This window comes from Gallinula chloropus (assembly GCF_964237585.1).
Source record: "Gallinula chloropus genome assembly, chromosome: 1".
In the NCBI taxonomy this organism is placed as follows: domain Eukaryota; kingdom Metazoa; phylum Chordata; class Aves; order Gruiformes; family Rallidae; genus Gallinula; species Gallinula chloropus.
In genome coordinates, this window is record NC_140085.1 from 191334933 (window position 1) to 191347527 (window position 12595).

At 42.1% G+C, this 12595-nt stretch overlaps 1 protein-coding gene across 1 annotated transcript in view; it reads right to left on the reverse strand.

The window, feature by feature from the left end:
• Positions 1–12595, reverse strand: part of GUCY2F (guanylate cyclase 2F, retinal) — a gene marked incomplete at both ends in the record, with an annotated part of 46665 nt that overhangs the window by 17653 nt on the left and 16417 nt on the right. The window contains 8 exons of the mRNA XM_084279211.1: positions 3731–3905; positions 4030–4222; positions 4472–4635; positions 5873–6021; positions 8712–8861; positions 10261–10417; positions 11271–11447; positions 12497–12577. Of these exons, the coding sequence (XP_084135337.1) occupies positions 3731–3905; positions 4030–4222; positions 4472–4635; positions 5873–6021; positions 8712–8861; positions 10261–10417; positions 11271–11447; positions 12497–12577 (1246 nt within the window). The remainder of the gene's footprint in view (positions 1–3730; positions 3906–4029; positions 4223–4471; positions 4636–5872; positions 6022–8711; positions 8862–10260; positions 10418–11270; positions 11448–12496; positions 12578–12595) is intronic.

Genomic DNA, 12595 nt, shown 5'->3' on the forward strand with positions numbered 1-12595 from the left:
TAAGTATTTTCATATTATATTAAAAGTTGTAGGTTAAAATGTTGTTATAATAAAAGCCTAATTAAGAAGTGATGAGTTGCTTGTTTAGGATAAAGTAATTTTACTGTAATTTTATCCCTCTTAGTCATAAAAATGATTCTTCATATAGTTTTTCAGATACATCTTACGGTCAATGAAACTCTGTAGCTGAAATGTCCAAGGACCCTTCTTGCTGTGATGCTGTGACGTCTTAAGAGTTGTCAGTGAAGAGTCAGATAACAGGGTTTTGATATAATGCAAACTGAGAGGGAACACAGATCTTATCTCTAGCTTGATGAAGCATCACTTACTTGAAGAATAAAAATTAAAAGAAGAGGATGATTATTTCAAAAATTTTACAAGGACGTAAACAGCATGTCTGGGTCAATCACAGCATGCAGAGACTGCTGGACACCAAGAAAAGCTGGTTTAAAGGTGAGGTTTTTTACTGCCAATGTTCTGTGCAACCTGGAATAAAACACTGTCCCTGAGAATCTCTTGTAATTAAATTCCCATCCTTATCAGCTCTCACTAACTTGTTTCAAGCTCTTCAGGAGACAAGCCATATCCACTGGACGAATTTTTTTCAGGGTCTATAGGCACTTCTGTAAAGGTAGTGTTGATACTACTGCATCAAGGTCCCTATTATGCGTACACTAATGTGGCATATGGATAAAAATGGCTCATCTTGAGACATTTTAATTCATGCGTCAACAAGTGCTTTCCCTGAGAAATCACTAACTTATATTGCATCACCTCTCTTCATATTGTGGCGATAACGTGATGGTGGCACTCAAAAATCTCAGTGGGGATCAAAGCTCCTTGTGTCATAGGTGTTGCAAGGACATGAAAAAGTGGTTCTTGTCAAAAAAATAGCCCTCACTGAGGAGGATTTGATTCAATGCATGTACATAGGCAGCTGAGTACCTACCATAATTGGTGGAGGCCAAGCCTACACAGTCAACTAAGCCATGGAAGACTCCACTGAGCAGGTCTCCATGGTCCACCAGATCTCCACTGACCACAAAATGAGTGCAGACTCCCTAACACTCTTGTAAACACATCCATGTGGGTGCCTGAATTTTGGTTTTCCACTTAGTTGTCAATCATTTCTAATAATTTCTGCAAAGCTCAAAATCTAGGGTAGGCAAGATTTTTCGGGTGAGGTACTCTTTCTAGATCACTGCTTTTAAGTCTGTCCTGTGGCAGAAATTCTACATTGTAACCATGGACAAAGTATTTCTCCATATTGAAAGCATCCAAGAGTTAAGTCACTTGCTGCCTTTGCTGCCTGTGTGTGTTCCTCTTTGTCTAGACAGCCTCAGCAATGGACTAACAAAAACTTCCAGCAATAAATCTCCCACAGTAACAAGTTTCAGAGGAAACCGGAGACCATGTCATGAGAACGTTATGGTTGAGTTGTTTAATTACACAGGTTCACTGGTTTGTTTAGAAATGGCTCCTTTCCAAGGCTCGCAGGGTCAGTTAACAGGCTGTGACTCTGCTACAGCCATCAGTGGTGCGCAGAGGTTAATAAGCTCGATTGAAGTGAGGGGCTGCCTGCCAGAGAGCCTCACTGGTAAACAGACCTTGTTCAGCCTCTGTGGAAAAACTTGTCTTCTCACCATCACTCTCTCCAACTGTCCAGACACAGCCAGCACAGAAACAGCTGAGTCAGCTGAATTTTTCTGGACAGTCAAGTTGAGAGAGGAGAGCCAAGACTCAAGGGTGCATTTAAAGCAGGGGAGAAACTGAAGACCAAACACTGGTCTTCTCGTCCTCCTCACCTTATCCATTGCCACAGGTGGACTATGGGCATGAGCCAGCAGAGATTCCCAGAGGTGCAGGAGCAGCCCATGCTGTAATGGCATTTTCTGCTTTGTCAGAGGAGGAACTACAAGCTCTTCTGGGCACCAGAAGGGAAGTTTGCCCACAAAACTCATGGTCACATCCATTCTCCAACCTTCCTAAGAGAATGAAAGTGCTTGCCATGCCCTCCTGTCTCTCAATGCATCTGTGATGTTGGTGATTCCCTCTTCATGCTTCTTTCCTCAGCAGAAATAGGGTCTGGGGTTAATAAAAATCTACTGTCTGTTCAGTGGCTCAGAGAGCTGGTTTTCTTTGGAGTGTGCATTTCTCACTGTTCCCATGACAGTATGATGTTGTCAGATCTGCGCAAAACAAGATCTGGCTTCTGCTTCTTTAGAAAGAAAACACCAATTTCTCCCCCTCTTCCTCTCACACCCTACACAACACAATTTTCCAGATACCCAAAGTTCATAAAAACAAGGAAAAAATTTAACTACCCCCTGTACACGTCATCTAGGGATAAAGTTTTGGCTGGGAGCATGGAAGACATGTTGCAGAACTGCTGTCAACAGGCAGCAGCAGATGTTTCACACCAAATTCCCCTATTTCCATGTCGAAAATGTGTTGCCCATGCTCCAGAGGCTCCTGCTCTGGGCAAGACAAGCTGGGGCGATTGTCTCATCTCATTTCTGCCAGAGTATAAACCCACCCACAGTGCTGCTGCAATCATTCCTTAATACTTTAGATTTCTGGGAGGGGTCAGCTAAGACCCTTGAACTGGAAAAAAACCAACCCAAAAATGGGAGGGAGATGGGCTTTCAGAGGTATCTCCAAAAGAAAAACTTATATGGGCTAGGAGATATGAAATATTGATTTTAGCTCTGCTCAAGTCATGGCTCTGTTCTCAGGGTATTCTGAGAGAGATCCTTCTTTTTCTCTGTTCTTGTTACCTTACATATTCAATGGGGACCAGAATATTGAATTATGTGAAGCACTTGCATGCCAAAGATGCAAAAATCTGGGCATTATCCAATTGGCTGAAGTATAAAAAACCCCACCATGTAATGCTGGGTCAGACTCGTGGCACTCTTATTCATTATTCAGTTTCCCACAGTGAGCAGTACCCAGTACTGTGGAGGAAGATGCACAACGTCTTGTGATAAACAGCTGGGAAGAATGTATTAATGGATGACTGTGGTATAAAATTATGAATGTTCATATCTCTTCAAAAATATTGATTCTATGATATCAGGAGATGATTTTTCCTCCATTTAAAATCCCAGTCATACTTTTGGTTATACGATGACTGCAATTCTACTGTAAGTTTTGTTTTTTGTTCTAAAGTTTAATTACAATTTGTAATAAGAAAAAAACCCAAACCAAAACACCTTGGTTTCTTCTAAACAAGCCCTTTTTCTGTTCATTTAATAGATTATGACTTCTGTATTGCAGACAATTTGCTTTCTTTATAGCACGTTTTTTTTATAGCATGCTTTTTTTATAGCTGCATCACATATTCTCCTAGTTACGTCCTACCTGTAATTAATCTCCACAACCTTTTTAACTCTTTTTAGGTCTGTTTTTCTCTGCTTTTTCATTCCAGAACACAGTTAGAAATCGTGTCTGTATCACACTGATGAAGATCCTACAGTACATCAAAGAGCCACCCTTACGACGAAACCCTTGTGACTAACGTTTCTGATGTAGTTCCTCCTGACTTTGACAGAATACACAATTTCTCCCGCAGATGATACTGAGCCATTTTCCTCCTTGAGGTCTGTGTTTCCATTTTAATGCCCTTGTTACTGCAGAAGATTTTAAAGCATCTTCTAAGGGTGCTTGTTTTGGGGCAGGCAGCAAAAAAACATTCAACGAAGCAGTTGTTTGATATTCAGGTACCAACCTGTGTGCAGCCCAATCCGTATCCTGAGGGGGATCTCTGGCATGTGTCTCATTTTGAATGTTCCCACCGAGCTGAGGATGTCCAGGGACATGTTGGCTATCTCAGCTGCATGTTTGTTTCCATTCCTTTTTGGGAGCCCTGAGGCAACCATGTAGGCATCACCGATTGTCTCCACCTGGTAAATACCATGACATTAATGAATACATAAATGAATTTTGAAATATGACAAAGAGCAGTAGAATGAAACAAGAGCGTTTGACCCAGGCATGGCTTGATCCTCTTCCCTAGGCACTTCTTACCTTGTAAACATCATGGTTTCCAAGAACAGCATCAAACAGTGTGTAAAGGTCATTCAGAAGATCAACTACTTCAATGGGTTCACTGAGTGCTGAAATTGTTGTGAAGCCCACGATGTCACTGAAGTAGATGGTCACCTGGTCAAAATACTCTGGCTCCACTGTTCCACCAGTCTTGAGGGCTTCTGCCACTGATCTGAAATAAACACAGGCAAAAATGCCAGGGCACCAAAATTTGTTGTAGTGCATGCCCAAGAACTCAGAACCTCCCATTCTACTGCGTTCAAAATATCAAAAGAATTGATGAAATCTCTTAATTTGATTGGAAGATGCTTGCCAAAATTTGAGATCAGCTCTGCAAACTCACTGAGTTCTGGGAAACTTTTGTCCAGTCTAGCTATAGAGTGCCAAGGGTCTTTTTACCATCTGAAGTACTAGTACTTACGGGGGGAGCATTTGTGACAGCAGTTTTTCTGTCTTCTGTTTTTCAATCTCTAGCTCTTCAGTCCGCTCCCTGATTAAATCTTCCAGGTTGCTCGAATACTGCTCAAGCATCCTGAGCATCGAGTCAATGATATTGGTCTTTTTCCCTTTGTTGATGGTTTTGAACTGGAAAATCAAACTAGAGAGTTATTTCTCCATCTCATTACACCATTGTAGCACTCCATGTTGGGAAAGGAACGAAAAGCACTTATTTTTTTAAGGGACAATGCTAAAGACTGGCTTTGTCAGTGGCAAGACATTAACAGTAAAGGCAAACCTTTACATCACTAACTATGGAAGCTGCCCAGAGGCACGTTGCTCCTTTATGAACTTCCAGTGAGGGTTGTGTAAATCACCACCTTCTGTGAGTTGGCAATGTTTTATGAGGTTTCACAGAGTCTTCTCATCCTATGAAATTGCACCCTCATTTATGGCATCTATAGCCTTTAAGGTACTTTGCAGCTTTTTGCATTCAGAGGTGCAACTTTCAGGGCATTAGCAACATTTGCAACCTACTTATGCATTACTGGTCTTAAATCCACCTTTGCACACCAGCGTGTATGTGTAATGCCACCTCCCATCCCCAGCTCCTCACTGAGCTGTGTTTTCCCCTCTTGACCTAAAACTGAGCGTCTTTGGATAATTTTGAACCATTTGGATAATCTGTGGCTTCAGAAGCTGCCTTAGACAGAATAGTGGAATCACATGGCTGTGAAATTATTCACAGTTTCATAAATCTGAAAGATATGATGGATATTGATTTACTTCGTTTGACCTTATAAGAGATAGGAACTGCTGGATCAGACAAGGAGGTTATTTTGCCAGTAGCTGTCAATGACACTGGTCAGTAACAGATATCTGTAAAAACTATTCATACAGGGCTCAGGTAGACTGCTGTTTCCCTGAGTATGCTCCCTGCCTCCACCAATCTGCAGTCCAGAGACCTCATATGTCGAATGTTGTACGTTTGTGCTTAACAGCCTCTGGTGAATTTTCCTTCTAAATTCATCACCTTTCAAACACTTTGTTAGATCAAAAATTATACTGATCTGAAGGTGTTATCATAATTTACAGAACTTTTATCTCCATGAGACTATCCATTCAAGTACATTGCAAATGTGATGACATCAAGCCCATATCCAGACTACTTTGTACCCCATGTGGTGGTGCCATGGCACATCAAGTTCAGGACAAGGTGTAAGCCAGACACCACAAACTGTAAATTAACCCAATAGCAAAGGCAAGACTAGAGCTCTGTGACTTCTTCAGTCATTATTATAAGGGCTCACTTAAAGAAAGGAAACCCCACAGTTTCCTGCCAAATGCAAAAAAACGTATTTAATCTGTTTCTCTATTCACCAACCTTATGAAATACCTCCTCAAAGGTTGGACGTCGTTCGGGGGCTTCACCCCAGCACTGCTTCATTACCTGGATGCACTCCAGGGGGGCCAACTCAGGGGCTATGTTTGGGCGGCACAGAGGAGGGGGCTTCTTCACTTTCTTTATAATTTCTGTGACAGAGAAGAATGGGAAGCACATTGTGAGATGGAGACAAGAACATTGTGTCTTGGTAGGGGCAAAGGACATAGACTTTTTCACTTGTCCCTTGCACATTCCTTCAGCCATCACTGTTATTACTCACAACCCAATGGCTATGCCAAATGAAGCTGGGGGTTTCTGCTTTCCTCTGCTAGAAGCCTCACAAAGGGTTTAAAAGATAAGAATTTCATCTGCCTTCTTGTCCCTGGAGAAGCAGGTTATGAGCAATAAAGTGGCTGGATGGAGGAAGGTGATGTGACAGGTGGATGTGTGAGCCTGAAGTCTTATGTTTAATGAAATGGCCCCGACTCTCTCCATTAGGATCTGTGGTCCTGTAAGAAAGCAGAGAGTTATGTCTGAGCCCAGACAACCCTGCTCTGATGTTTCATCATTAACTGGAAAGCATTACATAGGAGGTTGATGGGAATGAAGACAATGACAATATTCTAAGGGAAAGAGTTTGGGTTCAAAACAATGCCTGAGAAGTGACTCTTTATCCAGGGGTGAAATAAGACTGATAAAGCCTGGCCTTGGGCTTTCAGATCCTGAGAAGTCAGTCGTTGAATCTGTAGGTTTTACATAAAACAGAACTAGTGAAGGAGCAGAGCTGCAAGTTTTTTGGCCAGCTGAAGCATGGACAGATGTCTGAACCCAACCCTGACTTCAATTCAGATATTTCTTAGTAAGAATATCCTGCAGGAAATGTGGTTGGTTATTTTGGGGGTTGGGTTTTTTGGTTTGAGGTTGGCTTTTTGGTTTTCTAGGATTTTTGGGTTTGGGTTTTTTTTTTTTTTTTTGGTAAGACAGAACTATATCTGCCCACTTAAAAAGCCACCCAAAAACCACAAAGTGATTGTCTTTGAAGGTTTCATCTTGTGTAGTGCAATGGAGTCATCTGGAATGAAAACCACCTTCTTTCTGGCAGGAGGCCTTCATTTCCACAGCTGTTACTGTGAGTACCCAAAGCTTTTGAGTGTTGACAGTTAACTTTAAAGCTCTTTGGCTCATCCCACCGGTCTCCACCACATGAACTAAACAAAGCACCTGGCCCAATATATTTCCAGAGGCAGCCAAAGGGAAATGCCTTCCCCAGATGGTTTTAAAGTTCACACTATGAGTAAAAGCTCCTTGAGTATTGGGACACAATGAGGATTAGGACACACCACATCCAGAGAGTGGTGGTCAATGGCTCCAAGTCAAGATGGAAGACTGTGGCAAGTAGTGTTCCTCAGGGGTCTGTGCTGGGACTGGTGATGTTTAATATCTTTATTAATGATCTTGACAGTGGGCTTGAGCACACCCTCAGCAAGTTTGCTGATGATGCCAAGCTGAATGGTGAGGTTAATGTGCCAGAGGGATGGGATGCCATTCAGAGGGACCTGGACAGGCTGGAGAAGTGGGTTCTACAAAGCCAAGTGCAGGGTCCTGAAACCTGTTTTAAACTAGAAAAGGGGAGATTTAGGTTGGATTTAGGGAAAAAATCTTCACTTTGAGAGTGGTAGATCACTGTCACAGGGTGCCCAGAAAGGTGGTGGAGGCCCCATCCCTGGAGATATTCAAGGTCAGGCTTGATGGGGCTCTGAGCAATCTGATCTAGTGGACATGTCCCTGCTCACTGCAAGGGGTGGGACTAGATGACCTTTAAAGGTCCCTTCCAACTTAACACGTTCTAAGATTCCATGATTCTATGATATTTGTAATTGTAGTAGGTCTAGAAACTGGATTGCACAGCAACATTTACTAGAGGTTCCCCACGGGGATTAGGTGGGGGGAAAACTTCTAATTAAATCATAGCCTGCATGAAAGATTCAGCTCTGAATTACAGAACAGGTTACATCACAATCATCATTGTCACTGCACTGTTGCAACAGCTTTTTATGAAGCAAGGTCAGGGCCCCATGTTTCCAGGAGCTGGACAGGCAGATACTGAATAGCCATATCCCCTTGGGTAACTGTCTGGTTTAAAACGCATTTAGAATGAGTTTTTACTGAAATCATATATTTTTTGATTGTTCTCACACCCTCCCTATTCTTGTACTTGTGACCTGACCCTGACTGCTGTGTGTTTGATCTACGTATGCATGGATGATGGAGTTTGAACTAGTGGCAGTTGCATCATGAGCATTTCTTAAAGAATTCACTGATTTGCTATGCCTGATACAACCCTCCTTGTATAGAAGTCAGTAGGGTCAGTAGGGAAGCAATTAAAGGAAAATAGATAGGCAGATTGACCAGATAGGTCACTAACAAGAGGTTGAGCTCAAAACTCCTAACCTCCATGACATATAAAAAGGGTCAAAGAGTGGGAAGCAAAGGAGTTTTCAACCTAAGGGAAATATTGCCATCAGATTTCATCCATGCTGTGAAGAAAAGTCAAAGTTTGGACTGGGAACTGGAGGTGCCACAGTGGTCTGACTGCTGGCCAGCTCTGAAGCATCTTGGGTGGGATCCAGAGCTCCAACCCCATTGATCAGGAGGGACACAGTAAGGCCAGCTACACAGGTTGGTATTTATTATGGATGTTTTGTTGAAAACTGCCTTTTGTCACTGAGAGAAGTCATGAGATTGGGACATAATTTCCACATTAATATTTTACCCGAGGGGCTCAGACAGATCTTTAAATGATGTTTTACCTTAAAAGTGAACTGAAATAGTTGCCTACCTTCAGCTGAGAATTCTGACATGCAGTATGGTGGACCTCGAACAACCACTTCTTGTAGGATGATTGCAAAGCTGTAAATATCCCCTTTGAATGTGCCCTTTCGGCGCATGTCTGGGTCCCTCAGTAACTCAGGAGCTGTCCAGAGCAATTCTGAAAGCAATCAAGAGCACCATGTTTCTTGAGTTCAGACTATTGCAAATTAAGTGCTTAAATGAACACTGCATTTCAGTTATTTGAGGAAGGGTTGCAACGTAGTTTGTTATTTACTGGATAAAGTCTTCTATTGTGATATGTTAGAAATATAAAATTTTAATTTTCCGTATTTCATTCTGCCTTTTTTTAAAAAAAAAATAAAGAATTGCTATGCCAACAGTTTACATGCTAAAACACCAGCATTGAACATCTACATAAATTTCCTCACCATTACCGAAAGTGTTTAAGACCATTTTTGTTTAAAAAAAAACATTGTTGCTCTTCTACAAAGCAACAGTTAATAAAATATTTTCTGTAGTAGTTCTTAGATGAAATTATTTTCCATAAAAGCAATTCATGGCAATCTGAAGTATTATCCATCTTCATAATCCAATAGTTCAAGTGACGAAAGACACAGTTGTAAAACATGCCCAGCCTCATCAAGAAATCCATTTTCTTCAAACTGGGATCATAGAATCATAGACTGGTCTGGGTTGGAAGGGACCCCAAGGATCACAGAGTTTCAACCCCCCTGCCACAGTCAAGGCCACCAACCTCCAGGACTGGAATATTGTTACTACATTAACTATGCATTCTGGTTAATGTGAATAAGGAAAATTTCAGCAGCTGAAAGATATATATGTAAGTGTGTATGTGTGTGTGTGTGTGAAATTCCTGTAAGGGAGAAGAAGGTCTTCTGGCAGTTCTCCTGATACCCTGGAAATGTGTAGTAACCAAATCCTGCCACAGTGGGATCAAAACACTACATACCACTTGAAAGCAGATTTAAAAAATGAACAGGGGTACCAGAGGAACCCTAAGACAATGGCCAAGTGAAAGATATTCTGTTGGAGTCTCTAGAAGCTGTCCCATGAGCTGCTGTCCCTAAGTGGTGGGAATGTCATGTGGCAGCCTTTGGTGACTGCCATGTAAAAGACATGTCTCAGAGAAAGCTGTATCATCTTGTGTTTTAGAATGTTTAGTTTTATAAAGCAAGGCTCTTTGCAACTGGGTTTGGACTAAGGATGTGAAGTGAATTCCACCTGTCACGGAAATTCTGGATTGATCAGATTTCAGGAGCACTTAAATCCTTCTCCAACTATGACTGTCTAAAGTCTGTCACTGCTAACAATAAAGCTTTTTTTCTAATGCCATGGCACTGTGCTATTCACTTTCAGGAAGTCTGAAAATGCATTGCACATCCTTTTCTGTAACAACACCTTGTATATTGGTAACTAGATGTCATGAGATTGAGCACAAAAATTTATGTGGCTACCGGCCCACAATTGCATTAAGACAAGCACCTGTTAAGTCAGTGGACAAATGTTTCCCAAAAATATCTCCTTGTGTCACCTACCTTCTGGGGGTGGCTGAATATATGGAAATTTCTGTGCTTCCAAGAGCTCGTTATAACCGTAGTCAGTGATCTTCAGCACAAACCGGCCATCCACAACACAGTTACGAGACTTGAGACGTCCGTGGGCAAAATCTCGGTGATGCAAATACCTAATTCCCTATGAAACACAGAAAAGATTGAGGCTGTTCCTTAGGAATTATGTTCTGTCAGCATTCAGTGACACCAAGCCAAATTGTCACCTTGGATGGCATCAAATACAGCATTGACTACGTCAAATGCAGTGCTGATCACCCCAAGAAACTGTGAGAAAAGTTCAGAAATGGATTAGGAATAAATATGGGGCTATCTGCACCCTAAAGTAACACTGGAATGGACTGGAAGCTTTGGGAACAGTCAGATGCCTCTCTCTGTAGGCCTAGTACTCATTGCACTCCAGAGCCTGTACTTTTAGACAAAGTTAAGAAGGTGGACACAAGTGGTACCTAGTGCTTAGGTCAAGGAAAGCCTTTAAGAGCTGGATGCCCTTACCCAGCTCCCTCAAGGAGGGTCAGAAGTTGTATCAGGGTCTGGAAGAATGGCTCTGGCAGTCTACCCTCTGTAGACCACCTCCCCCAGGTTGGAAGTGTGTGAAAGCTCTTCTAAAGTGATCAAAAGTGTAGCCAACCTGGATGTCTACAGTATGGTTCTATGTCCAATGCATTACTGAAAGGACCTTTGGAAAGTATGAAGTTGTCACCAAATTAGTTGTTCTAGGTGATCAGTTCTAACCCAATACATAGTTTTAACCTCTCATGCTGCTGTTTAGATTCATCACCCCAAATAGTGTTTCCCTCAGGTGTTAGCAAAACAGGAATAAGATGCTTCCGTTAAAGACCCTGTGTACAAGTATGGTTACATTTGTATTGTTTTTTCCCTGCATTACTATAAACTTCCCAAAGTCCTGCATGAAATAACTATGCCAACATAAAAGTCAGGTGCAGGTCAGGCCTCAGCAGGAGCAGTGGATTTACTTTAATAAGATCCATCACAAGAGAGGACTTGAACATCCAGTCCAGTTTCATATCTTCATTTCTCAGCAAGTCTTCCAGGCTTCCTCGGGAGCAGTACTCTGTCACTATGGCAAAGATGCCACAGTCAGAGAAAAAGCCCAGGAACAGATTCACATTTTCATGGCGCAGATCTTTCATCTGAAACAAGACAGTGGATCACGAGAGGCCAAGTCGGCTAAGCACCTTCTTTACATCACTAGATGTCCTTACCATGCCCATGTCTCAAAACAGTCTTTCACACAAGGATGGGGAAGCAAACAACCTCTTTGCTGCTTACTTTCAGCTACACTACACTCTTTTTAAGCTTTGTTTTCCTTATCCAATCCATTAGGTCAAAGAAATCAAGATAACAAAGGCACATTGAATGGAAATTTGTTTTTCTTTAGGTATTCTGGATTGGATCTTTCACTAGGACAAAATGGCTTTTGGGGGTGGTGGGTGGTAAATTGAGTTCAGCCAGTGGAGTCTTGCTCCAGCTTTGGTCTGATCTGGAAATCAATACCATGCCTGGAGAATCCAAAGTCTATACAAAGTCAAGGGTGCCTTTGGAGACAAGACCTGGAAAATTTGTTGCATTTATGTGCATAAAAATGTCACTCCTATGGTAGCAGTAGCTTCCAACAGCTAATGGACTTGATTTTAGAAAACAAATGCATTTGCTTGTCATTTAATACTACTACTAATAAAATCATTATTACTATTAAATTATTAAGTTTACTATTTACTAAAAGTAAACTTCCAACATGAGTCTTAGCTGGAGACACAAAGCAAATCCCAGAGAAATGCACTACTGTGTCTGTGCCACACCACTGTCAGCAAAGAACACATGAAAATAGCTACCAGTGCATCATCCTGCCCTGAAACAGGCAGGGATGATTCCCTCCAAAGCACTCTGCCCTTGTAGACAAGGCCACTTAAAGGACTCATTGTATGCACCAGCTTTGGAACATCAGTTCCAGGGTGGGGTTTTGCAAGCTACTGATGCTGATACATGGGCCACCACTAAGTTTGTCAGATGTAGTTGTGCGTGGTCCATTCCAGTATATTTCACTGGGCAGGACTCGTTGATAGCCATGATGCATGTTTCAGCGGATAACCAGGAGACAAGGAAAACAAAATCACCCTGCAGTCACAAATGTCCCCCAACCAACCTTCCCTCCACATGCCTGGTCACCTCCCGTTCTTACCTTCCTCAAGATGCTGGTGGAGCTTTGCCTCAGATTGTGAACTGCTCCGCTCTCAAATTTTTTCAGCCACACCCAGTCTCCCTGTCCGCAATACAGGTG